The 21492-nt window shown below is 42.7% G+C and overlaps 1 protein-coding gene across 6 annotated transcripts in view; it reads right to left on the bottom strand.

The window, feature by feature from the left end:
- EYA1 (EYA transcriptional coactivator and phosphatase 1) overlaps nucleotides 1-19254 on the bottom strand; it is a 166556-nt gene extending 147302 nt beyond the window's left edge. For all 6 annotated transcript variants that reach the window (XM_042786225.1, XM_042786227.1, XM_042786226.1 and 3 more), the window contains exons 1-2: nucleotides 19173-19254; nucleotides 6673-6782 (exon numbers count right to left, since the gene is read on the bottom strand). In XM_042786225.1, coding sequence (XP_042642159.1) covers nucleotides 6673-6705 — 33 coding nt within the window. In that variant the 5' untranslated portion in view covers nucleotides 6706-6782; nucleotides 19173-19254. The remainder of the gene's footprint in view (nucleotides 1-6672; nucleotides 6783-19172) is intronic.
- Nucleotides 19255-21492: the final 2238 nt, after the last annotated feature.

Genomic DNA, 21492 nt, shown 5'->3' with positions numbered 1-21492 from the left:
CTGTTTCAAGTCAGTCAAAACATTCCAGACTTCAAAAGGGGGCTTTGCCTGCTTAGGCCATTTTGGTGTCCTTCTATGGTTGGCCTATGAGGGATTGGTTATTTGGATAAATTAGTTTGTGGAGCCTGCTGGCCTTCTAGAAGACCTCAGTGTCTGACTGCAAATTAGTTCTACCGAACATGTAGAAATCCCTGGGCAGACGAGAAGAAATAAATGGTGATAAAATCTAATACTACAATGTTTGTAATGCGATTTTATTCTGCTCTGTAGCTTGTAAGCAAAGCTAATGTTGAATTAAAAATTTTAAAATATAAAAATGTCCATGAAAGCACAAAATCAGATCAGTATCCGAGTCACAGCAGAGGAGGCTGGATGCCAACTTTAAAGTTAAGCTTCCAGCAGGAATCTTTTACAAGAACAAACAAAAAACCCCCTGGTTTTCCACAAAATCAAGTAGGTATTTACATTACGGATGCACCCCCGCTTAAGCCAGGAAGTCACACAGTTGAATTCTGCTGGAGCTTGGGCTGTGAATAAACTGCTATGCAGTCTTTTAGTGCATAGTTGTACAACTGCCTAAGGAGAGTTTATCCTTAAGGAAGAAAAGTCAGAGAGCCAAAACTAACAAACATGGCTCCTCGAGCGGAACAATGGTCCAGAAAACCTAGTAAAAAGAAAATAAACTTCACTGGCAGTTTGCTTTTTACTGTTAAGGGCTACAACTTCATCAAGACTTTCAAGACGAGACTTCACGCAGAACACTATGCATACAGTGCATGTATATAGCTGCTGGAAAGAGTCAGATGGACTTTGTTTTTTTTATATACCCATTATATATTCATCTTTATAAGGTGATCTAAAAATGCCTCACACGTAACAAAGACAAAGATCCACCTCTCTGAGGAAAAGAGGGTTCGTAGCTGAGATCAGTGATGGTATCTGTTGACAGACCCCAACAAAAACCCTGCAAGGTTTCTTTCCTGCTCCTAAAGCTGGGACCATAAGGTCAGCACTGACATGTGTGTACAGAAAATGTACTAAGAGTTACACTGGCAGTGGGATTAGTTTCCAGTATCATTGGCAGAAAATTACAAATACTCATTAAAAATATGAGCTACAATGAATGCTGTGTTTAGGTTCTGGTTCTGCAAAATGAGTATGCCCAACCCCACGAGCTGTGGGTGGAAGTACATCTTTCGGTTCTGCAAGCATCGTTGCCTACAGCCCTGTAGGGTTTCTGCCACCGCTTAGGAAAAGCACATTTTAAGTAACACGAATTCATCCACGGTGCTATTGAAAACCCAGCTGAATTAATGGTTTGTAGGGAATAAGGTATGCTCTTCAAACTATCCACAAACAGTTTACAATTTTCAGGAGTATTTTCACTAAAATGTTTTTAAAGAAAAAATTATGCTAATAGATACTGATTGAGCAGTTACCATAGACTGCCTAGCAGCAGCTCCTTTCAATTTGAGGAATTTAAATACATCAGCTAGTTCCGGCTGTTCACTATTTTTCACACTCACCGAGTGTTATAAGTGGGTTTTGTGGCTTATGTTTCCAATATCCTACCAATTGCAGATAGAGAGGGGAAGGGGAGTGGGAAGGGTGCGGGCGATTACATTTTATAGGCTCAGTTACAGATTGCAATTGCATGGTGCTTGTTGGTTATTGCCTCGCAGAGCTTTCCAAAAAGGAAGCGTGTGACACATTTCTTCAGAAAAGGAAGGGAACGCAAAAAGGAGTACAGCGCTGTGCCAGCCTTTGAGAGAAACTGAGGTAGCACCAACATACGTGATTTTCACAGGTGACACCACTATGAGTTTTCAACAGAAGGTAAAAATACTTGCATTTTCACCCATTTTCCTCATAGACCTTGTTCTCTAATGTAACAAACAGGTAGCACGACAAACGTGCTGTCGATGACGCTGTTCGAACCCAGAGGTCGTGTCTGGCTGCCACAGCCATGTCCACAGGCACAGCCGTGCCACCACCGTGGCGGTGGCCGCTGAAACCGCTGCCGGGCTGGAGAGCCGTGCCGCCGAATCCCAGCTCGCCTCGAAACAAAATGAACTTCCTAGCCCTTCTGGTAGTGAAGATAACCTTGAAAATGTGAAGAGAGTGTAATCCGATGCCTCAGTAAGACTGCAAGGAGCTTGAAACAAAGACTGAGAGATGTGAACTGCCCCAGCCATCTCTCTCTGGGCCCCATGGACTCAGCATTTCTGTGGTCGTGGAGTCTGGCATTTTTCCAAGATTCCACAGAATCTCGCATGTTTGCTGCAAAATTCATTATTTTGCTGCAGCCAGGTGCTGGATGTTTTTTGGTTTGGTTTTCTACCCCCTCCCTGCCCCCCCCCCCCCCCCCCCCCCCCCGCCTTTTCTTGCTGAAACTGGCTACTCGCTCTGCATCTTTCCATTAGCGGAGGTACAAGGTGGATTTTCAGTGCAAGCGCCGCTCTCCGGTACATGGCATGGGGTAAGCAGGAGAGCGGTGTCCGGCGAGCAGCGGGGAGGAGCGAGATGTTGGAAGTATGCAGCCAGGCTGCCTAGAGCGCTGACCGAAAGCTGGGGTTTGGGGGCTGCGGGGGGAATCGGAGAAGACTAACTGCTGAAGCAGACTAGGAGCACCTCCCCTTCTTGGCTCATTGGGTACACACAGTTTGGATCTAACTTGACTGCTGAGGGCCTCAGAGTCTTCGCTCTGTTTTCCAGATGGGCAAAGCCCATCATCAAAAATGCTCGCTGATGAAAATACTTCTTAGTGTACAACTTTGCAATGAGAATTTTCAACTATGAGACTGGACGGGGTAGGAATGAAAAGCATTTTATGCTATATAATAACCTACCAAAAAGAGACTGATAGGGAAGAAACGCCCCTCCAAAATATCCCCAGAGGGTACAACAATTGTCGAAAACATGCTAATATCTACTTGAGAAAACTTCCTTGTGCTGAATCCTGCAAATAAATAAAAACCCATGATTTTTTTTTTTTTTTAATCAATAAGCAAATCAAATGAAATAAAATACCTGCTTACCTCTGCAACGCCCTTTTGGAGTTTTTTTAAAAGTTGTCATCAGGGTACCTCTAGCCCAGGTGCATAGCTACATCAAGCATATCATGCCAGAATCTTCTGATTATCAGTGTCATGTTTCTAAGGCTTCTAGAGGGTTTCTAGGGCAATGCATTCACAGCAATGACAATTTAGGGACTGGTAGAGATTCAGCCTACCAGAAATGTAAGCCACAATAATTTTACATCAATTTTTTTAAATCAATTTGGTATAAGATGTACAGTTACCCATTCTCAGTTTCCTTAGAATTTCTCTAATATCCAAAATGACATTTTAATCTCAAAAATATTTAAAACCAGATGTTGGTTTTCATTTCTTGGGTTGTGTGTGAGCAGTGGGACCCATTGCAAATGACTGGCAGGCAGAAGAGCCCCCTCAGGATGGTGAAGAGCATGGTCTGACAAACACAAATGGAGATTGGAGCACCAGTATATCAAATCTGGCCTGAGATGCAACCTTATGCATGGCACTTCAACATGCTGGCTATGTACCAGACTTGAAGATTTCAGTAGCAAGTCAAATAGCACTGCTTTGCTGGTGTTTGCTCTAAAGTCGATCAAGTGAAGATGTACATCCACAGAAAGATCAGTGAGGTGAGCAGCACGGCTTTTTGACAGTCTTTGAGAAGAAACAGCCCAGTCATTGATGCATCCCAGTTGCAGGAATTCATAACATCTTGGTTATCATGAAGATCTCTGCTTCATTGATAAACTGGGTTGAAATAAACAACCAATTTGTTAATAGAGTAACACAAATTAAAAATAACCCACCACTTGTTTTTGCTTGATAAAACACGAGTGGACCATCTTTAATAGGTGCATAAATCATTAGCAAACAAGTTTCAAAACCTTTTTTGGACTTGAAAAGACAGAAAGAAACAGAACATCAGTGCCTTTTTCAGGCAGGCTAACACACTGATACCCTACGTCTAGGCAGGCTCAGATTTGTGTTATGCTTCTTTCTCAGACACCTGGTAAAAGGAAGGCAGGGGCAGATGCAGTATTCAAGTTTGCAAGCACAAGTTTGCAAGTCAGTTGCTACAGAATATGAACCAAACACATGACAGCACCATCAGGGCCATTTCTCCAGGTGATGAAAGTGTTGTTTAGATCCTCTCTCAGCTGTATGAATGTGACAGAGAGCAGAAGTTAGCCTAACTGGCTTATTATGGGATCCTCTTGTACACAACAACACTGGTGGCTTGCATTCCCATGTGAAACATCATCCTCCTTCTCAACAGAGAAATCTGGGCCAAAGACAGTGGCAAAGTACTTACTCATCTACTCTCTCATGCTGTTGTCTGATAAACCTTTTTTCATTTATCTTTCCTTTCCCTTTCTCCTGGGACTTGCACTGTTGCCCATCTAGCTCTATTTTCCTAAAACATTATACAGCTTCAATTCTCAGTTGTTGAATAAAGCTTTCCCCTTACCCACATGTACCTGAAATTGCTTCCACAACATGGTTTGCGCTGGCCAGTTCCAAAATTAAAGTATCTTTCAAATGATGCTTGTAGAAAAGTTTTCCTCTTTTCCGATGTGCTACCACCATGTTTTAGGAGTATCTACAAATGTTTGGGATCTTAAATCCCAAACAGCTTTTCGTTTCTGTATTGTCACTGCAGAGTGTTAATCTGTCCCTCAACCTCTCTTTTTCTTCTCTGCACGCACAGAGAGCAGAATAAACAAAAACAGTGTTCACAGCATCTTCTTTATTTTCCCTGAGACTATTTTGCCTTCTGACTACTGCTTTTAAGAAACCTCCATGCTGGTCAACTGACTGTTACAAATGCAATAGCCCGTCTGATTAAGAATGAATTAAAGTGAGGCCTAACCACGGGATTTGCTTCACAAGTTTAATATGCCAATTTTAAACCTATCCAATGACACAACAACCAGAAGAATCACACCCCGCAGTGGTACCTCTGTCCTGTGTCATATACCTTTGGGCTGTCCAGTCCTCACCGTTACAGAAGCCCGAGTGCTTGTCGATGCAGCAAGTCTATTCAGCAGTTACTGGTTTAGATTTTGATAATCCTGATAACATCCATGACTACCACCCACTTGGGTAATGTGAAGGGAAATTCTGAGCAGACGAAGTGCTTTACAGGCTCTCTGGACTAAGTGGTGAAAAGAAGGAATGGAATGAATAACCCCAACAGGAGTGCTGGTGGTGCCAAACCATGAACAAATATTTCCCTTAATACTCCCGTTATGTTAAGCGACAGTTACATTTGTCATTACATACAGCTCCAGTATCCGATTACTCGACCCAAACCCACCGCAGCACACGAAGCCTGGGCTATACCGGGCATTTGGGGAGGTGGGATTGCAGTGGAGGCGGCAGAAAATCCCGACAGCTTCAGGGAAAAGCTTTCCATGCATAGAGGAAAGGCTGATCCCAAACAGAAGGAGGACTGAGCTTGGGTGGTGCTGAAAGCTCTGGGACTGCAACTGTGAAGAGGACCATCCCTGTTTAGCACCAGTCGGTAACCATGGCCACCCCTTTCTCCAGGAGTGAATTGGTCCTTTTCACACATTGCTGTAGCAGCGATGGATAAATACCCAAACGTACGCATAGAGACAGACTGTGGAAGAAATGAACATTGGAAAATAATCAAAGCCATATTGCTTCAGACAGTAAAAATGACACTAGATGAGAGGTCTAAGAAAAACACGCAACACAACAGGCTTATTATTAGGTGGCTTAGGTCTTTCTACTCTGTTGCTACGTGAAAAGCTAACATAAGCATCGGGGAAACTCGATATACAAGTGAGAGATGATGCAGACTACTGTCAAATGTAGAAAATAAAAAAAAAAAAAAAAAAACAGAAAAAAATGCAGGAAATAAATCTAATCAAATGTACTAAATAGAAGGTTTTGGAGTTATTTTACAACTAGTAAAAATAAGGCAATTTCAGTGTGCACTGTTTCTGTTAAAGCAATCCGGAATAAAAACATATATGTAGCATTTTGATGTTCACCAAGTGCCAAGAATGATATCACAAACTAAACCAACAAATCTGTAATACACACTAATCATTTGGCCATGCGCGGAATATCATTTTAAGATATTATTAACCATGTCTGATAGTTTGCAAAAATTCTTACTATTGTGACTTTATAAACAGGCATTTACAAGAAACAGCTATGCTGCTAAAGATTTTTTTTTTAAAGCAGCACGAATTTTGCCAATGTTCATAAGACTTTGCAGCTAAGAGCTGCACCCGCTTTTCCCAGAAGCAATGTTTGCGTATATTCACACAGACAAAGAGAAATAACTTAAAATAACAGGATTAAAACTGTCTAACAGATCAAATGTTAACAATATGCAGCAAGCCAGATATTTCTTAGAGAAAGCAACAACCATCATTTTGTAAAATGAATAAGTGAAAACAAATATTTTTAAATCTGTATTTATTTTCTGTAGCTTTAGCATAAGCCTCCACCTCTTAATGAATTTCATCATTCATGGCTTCCAATCATTAAAAGCGCATGTGGCTTTCTAAAACTTCCCAGCCACGCAGTCGCAACAAAAATAATTATCACTTTAAAAGCCATAACTTTTTTTCTCAGGACTGACAAGTTGTTTACTTACAGACTTCCCATTTATTCCCTGCGGGTCTTCCATTGAAGATTTCTTCTTCCAAGTTATATACAGGCTATTAGTTACAGTGAGGTTCACACAGTCCTAGTACACACACACACCTGTGGAGAAGACAGTACCACGTTGCCGTATTAATTTGTTGGCATGAAATTAAGAGCTGATCTTTACATCTGCAACTTTCCATTAACTAACAAGTATTCACAAGTTAGAAGCGGTTATCTTCGATGAATAGAATTAATCTTAAAAATAAATATATAGCAGAGCTGTTCATCACAAGTCCACACGAGCCAAAAGCAGGCAGCAAGAGCCCCGTTGTGCTCGCTGTCGGCAGACGAATAAAAGGCAGCCAGGAACTCTTCCACCGCTGCTATTTCTGTGCCAACAACACATCTTTTCTTTTTTTTTTTTTTCTTTTTTTTTCTTTTTTGGTTTGGTTTGGTTTTGTTTTGTTTTGTTTTGTTTTTCTGGTGAAGTTCAGCCTCTCCCTGATATCTATCAATGTCAATTCTACTTTAATGCTAAGAGGAAATAATAACAAAGAAATATGATTGTAGATTGAGCCAGGATAAAAAAAGAAAATCCACAAAGTTTTCAAAATGTTGCCCTCAAGCTAAGGATATTTTTATACTAAATCTCTTCAAGTTTACATTAGGTCACAGTCCTAGCCCCTATAAATTATAAATATGGGATGCTTTGTGTTCTCTCACCTTTGGAAACAGTGTTCTTTGATGTTAAAAATAACAGTGAAGCGCAGAGATGAAGTAACAAAGGCTTACCCCCCAGACTGACATCAATTCAAAATATGGTTTCCTTACAGAGACAGTTTTCTTCAGAATAAAATGCTCTGGCCTTCTTAAAATTTAGACTTAGTCATTCGAATGATTCAAACACAACTAAAATCCTCATTACAAAAGTTGACTTTTTTTCTTAATGACATGGGACAGCTGCAGACTGCTGAAGAATAATAAAAACGTAAATCTGTTTTTTAAGTGTGTGTGTGTGTATGTGTACATATATATATACATGTATCTATATGTACAGAAATGCGAATAGCAATTTGCTTATCTATGATAAGTGAAGATCTGATGGTCTGAGGATATTCAATTTGTCCTAAAACCACTCTGTATATGACACGTGTATATTTTAGGATGAGGATCCAAAAAACTTATTCTGTGTCTTTCTACCTGAATGGGATTTTTGCAAGAAAAAAAGAAATCCCTTCAAGCCCAGTTGTCCTGTGCACAATAAATCCATATTGGACACTACTCATAGCACACATTTGACTAGTTCGGTAAAATCTAAACATTAATAAAGTGTTAACAGGTCCACTCCACAGCCTAGGGAGGATGCTAATATGAACCATGCTTCTGTAATGCATCCACTCCCTTCTTTCTGGTTTACAATTGAGAGATCAAATCCAGTCCCGCTCCTGCTGAGAACAATGGCAAATCTAAAATATTTCTATGAAATCAGGGTTTGGTGCTCATATTTGTTCTGACACCAGATTATAGGTTAGAAAATGATTCAGGGCTTTAAAAAGTGACAATTAAAGTTAGGGAGGGGAAGAAGAATTTATCCTAACTTTAAAAAAAATAGTAATAGCAAAGAGCAGAAGAAAACAGTTCTCTAACAATGCCCCACTCCTAAGCAATGACTGACATCTGTTTCAAAAACTCTTTTATTGCAAAATTCAATAAATGGAAAAACCGCACAAGCTGAAAGTCTGCCACTTCAGCAAGGGAATAAAATGGAGCCTTTTCTAATGGAAAAATATTCAAAAGTCAATTGATGTAATGCTGGTATGTGGATGACCTGACAGCTTTTCAGATCAGCAGTGCTCTCTTTACTAATGGAAAGAAAACTTTACCAAGACTGGTAATCGTCTACATTTAAAAAGCATTTTCTGCTAAAGCCCATAAGGAAAAAGCATATATGTTTTAGCGTATATCGTAGTTCAACCGTCATTAGGCAACTTAGCTTGCAGAAGCTGCTGCAGCAAACATTTTCTTTCTCTGGGAGAGGTTCCTACAACACACCAGCGTCAAAAGAGCCCACTACTGCATATTCTGCTCTGATGTATTCTGCCCTCCCAGTCACTGCAAAAGAGATTTAAGAAAAGGTCCTATACATACCCCCCACACACACTGTTAGGGGCAAAGACTCGTCTTTCTCAGCAGACACCAGAGACCTCTGGCAGCAGAATCAAGCTAGCAGTAACATGAGGGCTTAGACGTTAATACAGAACAGCTGATTTACAATGTAATTAAGTAATTTTAATTTTGAAAAATTCAACTTTTAAACAAGAGCAACTTAGTTATCCTTATTATAATTGTCATCTTAGGTTATTTTTAACTTTCAGCAAAGCTTTACGAAAACTAATTAAATTCCCTTGGGTTGTTAATGTATCAAAAATTACATCTAAATTACATAGAGTATCTATTACAGCAAAGTCGTTATATGCAAAATGTGCCACCGAATATGAGGGAAAATACCTCAAATTATTGAAAAAGACAAGATCTAAATGGAAGGGAAGTCATGAAAGTACATATCCCCTTTTATTTTTCTCTACTACTTTGGAAGTCATTTGCTTGGTTAAATATTATTATTATTATTAAATACATGATGGTAGCAGTTAGAGTCCCACCAGCTAAGGAAGTACTATTGTACCGGGCATGATAACCAGCAGCCCCCTTTTCCAAACAGCTATTACCATTGTAAAGGGAATAAAAAAAAAAAAAAAAAAAAAACACAAAGAGCAGCAAAGTCCAGAAAGTGGTTTACGGGGGATTTTATTCCCTTCTTTCTGAAACGCTAGCCAACGCCATGCAATTTTCCCCGCACACATGGATACGAACGCGTGCCTTTGGAGCCAGGCGCAGGGCGGCTGCCAACTGCTCCCCGGCCAGGCTGCGGAGGTGGCCGGGAGCTTCAGTAAGCTCCTTGTTGTGCAAGGGCTGTCCCCACCTGAGCACCCACCCAAAAACCTGACAAAAGCAAGTGGCTGGTTACACAGGAATCAGATGCTAAACGCCATCGGGGACACCGTGAAATCATCTCTTCGGGCTGGAAGGTATCGGCAAAAGTGACCAAAAAGTGACTGACTGGCCACGGCTGACTCCTGGCACTCACAGGCACTGACATTTAAGGACAAGGAACCTGGTTTCTTGTGCTCGCCGAGCTGTTCTCCAGAAAAGCTTTGCAGTTCCCACGCAAGCCCTACTCTGCCACAGCTCGGAGCCGACCCAGGGCTTCTGTAACGCACGTTCAGCTGGAGCGAGCCCCCGCCGAAGCTCACTGTGATCACAACCAGCCCAAGCACAGCAATGACTTGGGTTACCTTGCCCTTTCCATCATCACAGAGAAGGGATTAAACTTTTCTTCCTGTTCCTGAGCCACCAGCAAAACTGCTCCTGCCCTAGAACCTCCCAGCTGATTATGCCATTGCAAAGTTCCAAGATGAGGTCACTTTTAGTGTCACCAGTGGATACTGCTTTGTTCTTATTTAAAATTTGCCAGACTGATCACACTTTCCAAGGAACTGGTAGGACTTTCTAACAACACCCAGATAAAACTGTATCTCCGCAAACCATACACATTCATTAGAAGAAAAAAAAAACAACCAACCAACCAAACAAACCAACATAAAAGCCACACATGCTTTATCATTTGTTAGGGGAAGACAGAAAGAGGCTATGAGGCTTGGAGAAATGGTCTCTTTTTACCATGTAGATGAAAGCATGTGGTATTTTACAGTTAATGCTAGGGAACTTGATGGTTTTGATTTTAGGTGCTATATTTGGGAAGTTTCCTTTTCAGCACTTGCTAAAGGCTCGTTACATTTACTCCATTCCCAGGTAGGTCTCTCGTTCCCCACCCCTGCTTCCTTTTAAGGTGTTAAATTTGGCAGATAACCTCAGTAGCATTTAGAAAACAATTATTTCCAAATGCTAGGAAAGAAACTTGCCAAGCGTAACAGCTAAAAACCAAAGAGAAAAAAAAAAAAAAATGAGGAAGGAAATAGAAGGGAAGAGGGAAAGATTTTTTTTTTTTAAATGAAATTTAGTAGGGACCTTTCATCAGCTTTATAAACAATTAACTCCAGTGCTGTGACTGAGGACCACCTCTGATACAACCTGGAACGCCTGCAGATGCAATACCGCATTCTCCCTTCCAGCCTCAGGAACTCCAGTAAAACATATAGGTGCCCAGATGCACAGGACCTAACATGCACATTTGCTGGAAGACACCCCACACCAGCTGTAGTGCTGACACTGCCCGAAACACAGACCCTGGGCCAGCCCCAGCCCTCTCCCTGGGTACAGCACCCTCAGGCGACACGCTCGGCACCACAGCACGGGAGGTGGGTCACCGCTTCTGCATCCCCAGAAACACCCAGGTCCATCTCAACAAACCGTTTTTTTCCAATACCACTGAGCAGAAATGCAGGGAGTGTCAGGACCTGTGGCTGGAGTAAACTTGCAGGGCAGAGGGCTGAAAAACTTCAGTTTTATTGGTCCATTGGTAAGCTTTCCTTTATATAAATATAAAACAAGCACTCTGGAGTCCTGGACAGGCATGTGTAAAACCAATGACACTTCTACTCACTGTGATGCCTAGGTCAGCATCAAAATAATCTCGCTCTTTTTAAGTCAGTTAAGTAAATTAAATATCTAGATTTTTTGGCTATCTAGGTGGTCACTTCTAACTTTAAAGATTTAAAAAAATCAGTTAAAACCTAAAATTATGGTACTTCCTTAATGTTTTTAATTTCCTTGAAAACTAAAATTTCTAGTAAGGAAACACGAGGTCTCATCTACCTATACTGAAATCTCACTGGGTGCTGGACCAGATTAACAGAGCACAAGAGCACATGGAAGAAAGAAAGAAGGATGGAAGCACTATAAACACAAAGAATACAGCAGAGCCAAATGACATTAGTGACATCCTGGGAAATATATTTGCACTACTTTTTGAATCCTGATTATACTTATAAAATTACAACAATACTGTAAGCCTGTCTTGAAACCATTTGACAATAGATTTTGTGCTACATTTCTCCCATATACGATTAAATCTAACAAGAAAAAGAGGTTTTGAGAACACAAGGACCATGATACTGGTTCAGACCAACAATCCTCCTGGTGCTGTCTCCAACAACAGACCTAACTGGACACAGAAGAGCAAGAACAGAACAAGCATATGCTATTTCCCCACTCTTTTCCCAGTTTCCTGCTATTTCAGTTCAGAGGATTTCCTGATTCTGATCGAGTTCATCTGGCTAGCAACCCTCAGTATAGATCTCTCAAGTACTTGTCCATCCTCCTCCTGAACCCACGCAAACTTTCTGGATTCCTAACAATTCTGAACATTCATTTTTGGGGGGCATTACTGAGCACTGAACAAAATTTTTCTTGGAATTGTACTTGATGACAGGATCTCATTTCTGAATGATGAGAGTCAGCTCAGTGCCCATCACTTTCCACATACAGCTACAACTATTTTGCCCAGGGCCTGGTACATTTATCCCTGCAGAATTTCATTTGTCACTTTATTGTCTAGTGACTTGTCTCATAAGGTCTTTGTGCAGTTCTTCACATTCTGCTCTCATTGCTATTCCACTCATTCTCCAAGTCATTTATAAACAATTTGCTGATTTAAATTGCTAACCCAGAATATTTTCCATTCGAGTGGAAGCAACCTAGAAAAATGATTGTGCCTGATTAGCACAATTATTCAGACTAATCTATTTGAAGAAAGTGGAGTGAGAATAACAGAAAATTCCCACCTGAAGAAATAACAAAGGCAAAAGATGTTGGCATGTTTATCAAGGAATGGGAATCTGGTGGCTGCTCATTTCAGCAAGTTCAGAAGAGCTCTTTGGTCCCCCTCTTCTGTTGGAAGAGACTTGGTCAAATGCAAAGAAACCTTTCCTGAGGTGGAGAAAGAAACCTGACAACATAGTGACCAAAACTCCCACAGCACCTGGGAAGGACAAAAGTTTAAGACTGGAGAGCTGCAAAAATTCAGTTAATAATTAGCCATTGCTATTACAAGTTCTAAAACTGAAATATAACTGGTTCAGAAGCTGTCTCGATAAAGTCTTTGTGTTGCTTCCTTCATCTACCACGCTCAGGAATGGTTTAAACTGTGAATGGGAAGGAGGCCCTGGTGAGTATGTGCTCCAGGTTCCAAATCTGGAGCCAGCGATGGCCGGGTTGCCGAGCGCATCTCCCTGGCAGAGGCGCCCAGCAGGACACCTCTGTTGGGAAGCTCCGCAAAGGGCCAAAGCAGGAGACGCAGATACATATATAATTTTAAAGCAATAATGTTATTCTAAAAGCAGAGCTCTCCAAACATAGCAAAAAGATCGTATTTTTCACTGAATACTAAATACACATGAAAGTCAAACTGTAAAACAACATTAAAATTATACTGGCAACTTGCTTGCCAGGATTTTTTTTGTAAATGACTTACAAAATTAATATGACGTTTAAACTACCCGGTGGGATCCACTTTATTTGTATCTGAAATGTAGGTTGAAACTGTTCAGCAAAGAAACACGCGAACAGTTTAGGACAGGAAATAAGGAATATTTTTAAGGTGAAAACATAAGGGAAACTTATGTTTTTAAAAATTAATAAAATTACCATTTACAATGTGAATTCTGTGCCTCAAACAGGATTAAACAGCTCTGCTCTTAGCATTCCACGGAATCTTTACTATCAGTGACAGGAGTCCCTACTTTCCCTGGGTTTGTTTATGTACCAGTAACAGAGAATAAAAAGAGAACACAACAGTCAATTCCTTCGTTGTGAGTTTTTTGAGCAGTACGTCCATTTTCTGCTTTTTACGTGTCAAACACACTACAAAAGATGAGGGGGTCCAGAGATTAACACTGACTATTAGACTAAGTGCCATGGTTAATAAAGAATATGAAATACATACAAGAAAAATGTTGAGCTTAGAATCATAATGTGCAACTGGAATACTTTAGCTAGCTCGGAAAAGAAGTGTAAGATGCTTTACAAACAAAGCTTACTTTCAACCCATGAGGTTCTAGACAACATTTCTAATGAAAAATAATTATATACGTGCTCTAGGAAACCTTTCTACACCTATTATAAATTTAGACTAAAGGTAAGGCATTACTTATTCTTTTACATGGGCTTTTAAAGTAGTTTGTAAAATATATGCAGTCTATAAAAGTTTGTGGTCTAACAACAAACAACTGTACTGCTTCTGCACAATTCAGTGCAAACAAGTAAAGGTTTGCTAATCGTAATTAATACAAGGCTTCAAGGTTTACACAGAGCAATCAAAAGTAATTTTCCTTTAGGTGAAATCATGCCTTATTTTAATCAGCCTTTTCACCCGTATTCCTTTTTTTTTTTTTAAATAAATCAGATACATTTGAGTCTAAAATTGTAACAAACTTCGTTAAAACCGAGGCTTCCCCCAAGCTTCTAAAAGCATTCAAGAAATAAACACCGTTGGCAGTATTTTCAGCAGTGGAAGCCCCAGCATCCCAGAGAGCAGAAAAACATACCCAGAGATAGGACGGGTCAGAGAAAGCGTGGTCGTAAGCGAGGCACCGCGGCTACGGAGAGCCGAGGCGCAGCTGGGGAACCGGCGGGCCGAGGGCCTGGCCTCCGCGGGCGCAGGGCTTCCCGAGCGCGAGGGTTGGGCGCCCTGGGGTCCCACGCGCTGTGACAGCCCCCCGGCCCCCTCCGGGCCAGCACTCCCACTCGTGACAGGTCCAGCACCAGCCGCGGGGGCGTACCGGCCACCTTCCGCCCGCCAGGCTACGGAGGCCGCTCTCCTTATTTGCCTACCCTACACTGAGAAAACTACCCTGTCTCTCGGGGTCAACCTAAATCTTCTTTGGTAAGTCACAACGTTCACCTATTGCAAGACGCAGCCCGCTTTCAATATTTACAACAGACCAGATGCCAGAATTCACATTTTCTATCTACAAATACTTCTTCTTCTCATCATGCAGTGAAGCAGTACCTACTTGCAGTGGGCGTGAGTTTCACTAGTAGGGCAAGTAGGCTATTTTCTTCATTTGGACTCATCTATAAGAATGGAAAAAGGAAGACGGGTTTTTTTTCTTTTTTTTTTTCTCTTCCAATCTCTGTTAAAGTCCAAGTAAAAGAGAATGAATGGTCCTACGCCTGAGAAAACCAGAGGGCTGTATCACTGAACTGCCAAAGTTGCCAATGTGACGTCCAATGGGATATTTAAAGGCCACTCATCAGCTTACATCATTTACATTTACTTATTTATTTATTGTTTATACTGCAAGCACCCTTATGAATGACAGTAAGCACCCAGCTGCACCTTTAGTCACCAACAGACCTTTGGAAGCCTGAGCTGTGGTGACCAGAAACACCACCAACTCACTAACTGAGAGTTAATTTTAAAACAGAAGTGGTACTGTATTTACCTAACAACCTTGCCAGCTTTCCTTCACGTTTCTGTGCTACGTCCTCGAGCTCTTGCCTCTCAGGCAGAAATCCCAGGGACAGTGATGCCCGGATCCCCACGGGGTCATCCCCACTCCGAGTGGGTCAAGGGAGGAAGCACTGGCTAGGACCCCTCTCCTCTAGCCAGCAGCCACTTCTGGTGAAACTAAACCCCCCCACCAATAAATCTTTGCCAAATTTGGGCAATGGGTGTGAATATTACAGGGGAGGAAAAGGAGATGATTGTAAGAACGTTTGTAGGACTCCCAGCTCCTTGGAAAACAATGCTAAAAACTATTTTAAAACGCTGGTTTGTTCAACTCTGTCATATCTCTTGCTTGACAGGTGACATTCTTTTCTTCTGATTTCTTCCAGACTGTGTTTTCATGAAAATTAATCCAGTAACTCATCATTTTTTAACATAATAACAGCAAAACTTAAGGATTGGGCACCTTGACAAATAGGTTCTGCTTACACAACTACACAAAGATGCATTATGTGTTCTTTGTCAGCAAAAAACGCACCAGGTTTAGTCAAACAGCAGTAGTCAGTTTCAGTTCTCCATGTCTCCAAACTGTATCCACCAATGAGAATTAATTTTATATACATTTATGAAAAAATAAAAACACATAAGGGCAAAACACAACTGAAGTTCTTTAAGTCACTAAATCACCCTGTCCTCCAGCAACAGCCACACTTCTTCCGAGTTTGCTTATCCTAATACTCTCACAATGGTTTCACCATCACAGCTCAAGATAAATCTGTAATTATTGTTATCTATTACTGGCTACAGTAATATAATAAGCGTGAAAAACACAACATAAAATAGTTGTCATCCTTATACCATGATTTTTACAATTTGTTGCGAGAGATTACTTATTGTTTCATTTATCAAATAATGTTTTAACTAAGTTGTAATAAATAATATTTCATTCTAAAGGAGAAAATAATGTACTACACATATTCTGAACATAATGTTTCACTTTCCTTTGAGAACCATATGACCTAAAAGCTAAAAAAAGAAAATTTTAGTCACACAAAACCATGCAATTCCCTTCAATATCCAGATGACAAAGAATTCAAGACACTGAGCTAAGAAATTAAAATTCAGAAATTTCAGGAATTAGGCCAATTGCCTAAAGTGGCAGTAGGTGTGACTCGCTATGGAAACAGCATAGGAAGGACAGAGAAACAACTTTGATTTGGCAAAGCTTTTAAAAGCATATGAAGTACCCAGCTGTGGCCTCCTTGATTTTAAGGACTTTGCACACAATTTCCGTTCTTATAAATAAAAAGAGCTTTCCCCTAGCTCACTTCATTATAAGGGGAGCTGCAAAAATGCAGACCCACCTCACAGGGTGGGAGTTCACCTCTTGTGATTTTTCCAGGCGGCCCAGCACGGGGGGGCCCTGGGCGGGCCGGGGTGGGGGCGTTCGCTGCCTGCGCCCCCCACGCCCCCACCCGCTGCCCGGGACCTGCCCTGGGTATGGGCAGCAGCTGCCCCCCCAGACCCCCCCAAGAGCTGCCCTTGCAAAGCAGCCACCAGCTCACTGTCACAGCATTAAACCTGGGCAAATCTTTCTTGGTCCAGCCACTAAAGCCTTTTCTTGGTAGCTTGACCTGTATCACAGAACTCAATGGTAAATTCACATTTTACTTTCTATGGCCATGCGGTAGGACTAGCACTCTGAGACAGAGTGAGAAGAGATGCTGTGTCACAAAGAGGTAAAAAAAAAAAAAAAAAAAAGAGCATTAAAAGTGTCCAGACATTTGAGAAATCATTATCTTATGACGTTTGATATATCAGATTAAACAGTCAAGGATAAAAAGAGTAAAAATGAAAGGAAGGAAAAAACTCAAGCCTTTTAATTCAATTTAATTTCTTAATTTTGTATCACTCTCCCTCTCCCTAAATCTAGAAGGTTATTTTGAGCAACAATATTTGTGGATTCTATAATTAAGTAATTGAATGAAAGAAACAAAGAAAATAACCTAAAAGTCTCTAAATGCACAGGATGCAAGAGGCCTCCAGTTTCCAGTTGACTTGGAGAAACTGTTCAAATGACCCTTGAAGATTTTAAAATTCCCCTGCCAGAGTCCACCCCTCACCATGCCCACAGTGACAGGATTGAAGCACAAGGAAGACAGAGCCACAAACATGAAAAAGAGTGACTTGCTTCCTTCTTTTTCTTCCTACCATTTTATGATTCAGTTTACATGGGAAAGATGCAGCTAATGAAGAAAATTAGGAATGAAACATCAGGCCTGGAATAAATCACACAGCTGTCAGGAGCCAGTGACTTAATTTCTACTTAGAAGGGTTGTAAACATTTTTATCGATGCTACGACAAATTCTACAGTTCTGAAGATTGCTGAACCATTCATAAAGACAAATTCTTAAAGTTTGTTCAAGGACACAGATGCTTGCAGTTTACCTTTCACTGAAATCTAGCGTAGAATGGGATCTATCTTTGCAAGCTAAAACAAAGGTCTGGGGGGAGCAAATCCAGATTAGCCTTCAGAAGATACGCCAGCTACCTCCATCAGCTGCAGCCTTTAATTAGGGACATTTCCATACATATTGCCCTTCTGCCTCTTATTTTTTGGTGCAGCCAGACTACCTGCTCCATGACTACTCTGTGATCCTACAACTACCCTCATTATGGTTCATGCTTACACAGCTTTTGGCAGAGAACGAACAGCTCTAATCTGGAAATTGTTTCATAGGGACTTTCCACACACCACATTCTCTTTTTAAAGAACCTCTCACAGCACTGAATGACTGATTTCTCTTCTTATAACCATATTCATATTCCAAAAAACTGTGGAAAGTGAGTCTTCAAACGAAGCGACTGTCCAGTGCTGCTGTTCTTACTGCATTTTGCCAGAGCATACATAACCATGAAAGTGCTTTGCTACTAAAAGTCAATGTGTACTACTCTTTGCAATTTCAATGCAGCACTATGTTCCTTAGAGCTTAAAATTAAAAAAAAAAAAAGCCTAATGTTATACTTTAATAATTGAAGAAAATTCTGATCTTTGACATTGCAATAGAAAAATTGCCTATTTAATTACAGCTTTAAAGAACAGAGTATTTACAGACAAAAAAAAAAAAAAAAAAAAAAAAAAAAAAAAGCTTTTTCTGCCCAACCAACACCACAGACAAAAATAATCTCGTAAATAGCCATATCCAAGAGTCCTTTGGAAGGATTTAGGTGCCGGGGGGCGAGATGAAAACCCCAGGGGCGAGCTGGGGAGAGGGACACCTGTGGGTGCCCCCTCCCTGCCGCCGATGCTCGGCACTCTCCTCGTCCCGACCAAGGCTCTGGGACGTGCGGAGGGGGGGGAGGAGAGCATCCTCCCTTCCCTCCCGCCTTCCCCCGACCCCCCGGGGGCGGGCAGCCCGCCCGGGGCCGTGCCCGGGGCTGCGGGCAGCGCGGGGTGCGGAGCCCCGGCACCGGAGGAGGAGCTGCCCGCTCCTTGCCGGGGGCCCGGGGGGACACCCACCCCCCCCCCCGCACTTGCCGCCCTGCCCGCCGGCAGGCCCCGGGGAGAGGGGTGAAGGCAGCACGCTCGTCCTCAGCGGGATTTTTAACACACACACACACACACCACCCCCCGCAGATTTTTTTACCCTTTGCCACATAAAAACGCGTTCAGCGGAGCCGACGCGCTCAGGCCCCCGCGGAAGCTCCGCGGCTGCCGGCCGGTACCGGGGGCTCCCGCGGCGGCCGGGCGAGCCGAGCTCCGCCGCCCCTTCTCCCACCCCCCACCCCCCCAACTCCCACCCCCCCGCGGGCTCCCGCTGCCTCGCCCCCTTCCCCTCCCCTCCCCCCAGCCGCAAACCCCGCGGCGCTCCGCGCCCGCGTAACGGCCCTCTGTGCGCAACGCCCGGGGCTGAGCCGCCGCGTCCCGCCCGTCCCCCGCCGCACCCACGTGTCCGGCACCCCACGCCGCGCCCGCTCCGTGGGGCGGGGGGTGGGGGCGGGTACCGACCAGCCCCGGCTCCGCACGGCGCGCACTTACTCCGCGGGGGCCTCCGGGGCGGCGGCGAGGGCCCGGCGGGTCCCCAGGAGCGGCGCCCGGCGGTAAGTTGCGGGGAGGGGTTTCGGGGAGGCGGCGGCGAGGAAACTTCCCCGGAGCGGCTCGACCGCCCGCCCGCCTCCCCCTCCTCCTCCTCCTCCTCCTCCTCCTCCTCCTCCTCCTCCTCCCGCCGCCGCCTCGCCCGGCGGCAGCACCGCGCCTGCCCGGGGCGCACCGACAGCATCGCTGGATCGCCGGCCTTCCCCCCCCCCCCGCCCTTTATTATTATTATTATTATTATTATTATTATTATTATTATTATTATTATTATTATTATTATTTTTATTTTTATTTTTATTTTTATTTTTATTATTTTTATTTTTATTTTTATTTATTTATTATTATTTATTATTCAGAAGGAAGGTGTTATTGCAGAGGGGAAGGACGGGCCCTGAGGGCTGCCGGCTCCCCGCAGTGCTGCGGGCCGTAGGGGGTGGCCGCAGGTTGGACACCCCCCCAAACCCAGGCGGCAGCTCCGCCGCTTGCCTTGGCAGCGCGGAGGGGGTTAGGTGACACCGCTCCTCGCCGCGCTGGGATGAGCCATCGCTGGCCTTGGCGGAGAAGGCAAAGAACGGGTCCGAGGCATCGGGGGCGGCGTGGGAACGCTGCGGTGGGAGAAGCTGTGCTGAGCTTATGGCACCTGACCCCGCGGATTGGCCCTAAAATCAGGGCTGGGGCACACCGTCCCCTCCTCCCTACCTGTGAAGAGAGAAAGCACGAGTCTGATTCCTTGTGCCTTGGCACCGCAGGTACGAAGTCAGCGCACAGCAGTGGTAGAACATTCTCTTTGCTTGCCCGTGCTGGAGGCATGAACTGAGACCCTGCGTGAAGTGTGAAGCACAGGCATCTGAGTCTAAACATATTTACGTTATGCTCAATGCGCTGCTCAATTTGGCAAGCTGCTCCACGCATGGAAGCAACACGGCCACAGATTTTTTTTTTTTTTTTTTTTTTTTTTAACCTGTACGTTAAAGATGAACACTGAAGTCCAGGCCTCCTCCTCCCTTTCTTCTTTCTTGAACCAGAAGGCAAAACAAAAAAGTTGCCATTGCTTCAGGCTCTTCTGTTTATCTCAAACACTTCTTCATCTTCAATACATACTATTACACTATTTACCTTTTCCACAGTCTGCCTGTATGCCCATTTCAGAAAGTTCTAAATATATCTCTACCTTTAGAGAAATTGAAATTATGTTCCTACAAGCATTTATGATTTTCCTTAACTGTAGATACACAAACAATGCCATTTAAGTCACTAGAATATGTAGGTGTTTGTCCTGAAGGACCCCAATCACTTGGAATCCATTCTTTTTAATAAGTTTAAAGTTTTTTTCCCCCACCTGTTTCTTCTCCAGTGTAACGGTCCTGTAAACTAAAGGGTGAGAAGTAAAATGTCAAGCATGGGACTATGTACAAACATACAGACAAACTGAGATGGAGTTCATATCCTTTTGAAGTTAAATTAATTTATTAGGCTGTATTTTGACTTACCAAATATGGGATATTTATTTGTATTTAATTTTTTTTTCATTAAACTATTTCTAGTTCAACACAATTTTAAGATCTTAAACAGAGCTTACTCTAATTCCTATTAAATTCAGTAGCCAAACTCACTGTGACCCATGATGGTGGGAAATAATGGATGATACTACCTCAGCTGAGTGTTTTTATACTGCAGGGAAGCAGATATAGCCCTCATACACCTGAGGGGAGAATGAGATTTACAAGTTGTTAAAACTGTGGTCCACAGATTACAAGAAAGACGCAGGAGAGGTAAAGCCACAAGTCCACTTGCTCCCTTCTAGTGGAATATGAAATGGAGAAGAGAACATGCGGGTTCAGGAAAATCTCTGGAAGCAAAGAGGAAAACAGGATTTCTGCAACATACTTTCTCATGGATTCATGGAATAGATGTGCAGCCTAAAATCTACATTGTACAAAGCAGTTTCTTTAGAAATTCACACTCTTTGACTGAACAGGTAGTTGACTATCCACTCTGTGATAAACCCTTTCTTCAAGGTCAGGTGTAGGGCTAAGCATACATCCAAATTCTGTCCCTTTTCACCTAGAAGTCTTGCCTGGTAAAAATTCAAAGATTCATATTTCCTAGGCATTTACTAATTTTGAGCAAGTAGTTGAGTATTGGAAGACCATACACATACCCAAAAAATTTAAGAAGGTCTCTACCAGAGCACATCTAGGACCCCAGGGATGCTCTTATTTTTGTGGGGGATACCTCAGAATAAAATATGAATGTCAGCTCA

The sequence above is a fragment of the Tyto alba genome, unplaced genomic scaffold, assembly GCF_018691265.1.
Source record: "Tyto alba isolate M040663 unplaced genomic scaffold, T.alba_DEE_v4.0 Super-Scaffold_9, whole genome shotgun sequence".
Classification (NCBI taxonomy): domain Eukaryota; kingdom Metazoa; phylum Chordata; class Aves; order Strigiformes; family Tytonidae; genus Tyto; species Tyto alba.
The sequence above is the reverse complement of the archived record's forward strand: the minus strand, read 5'-3'. Positions and strand labels throughout refer to the sequence as shown.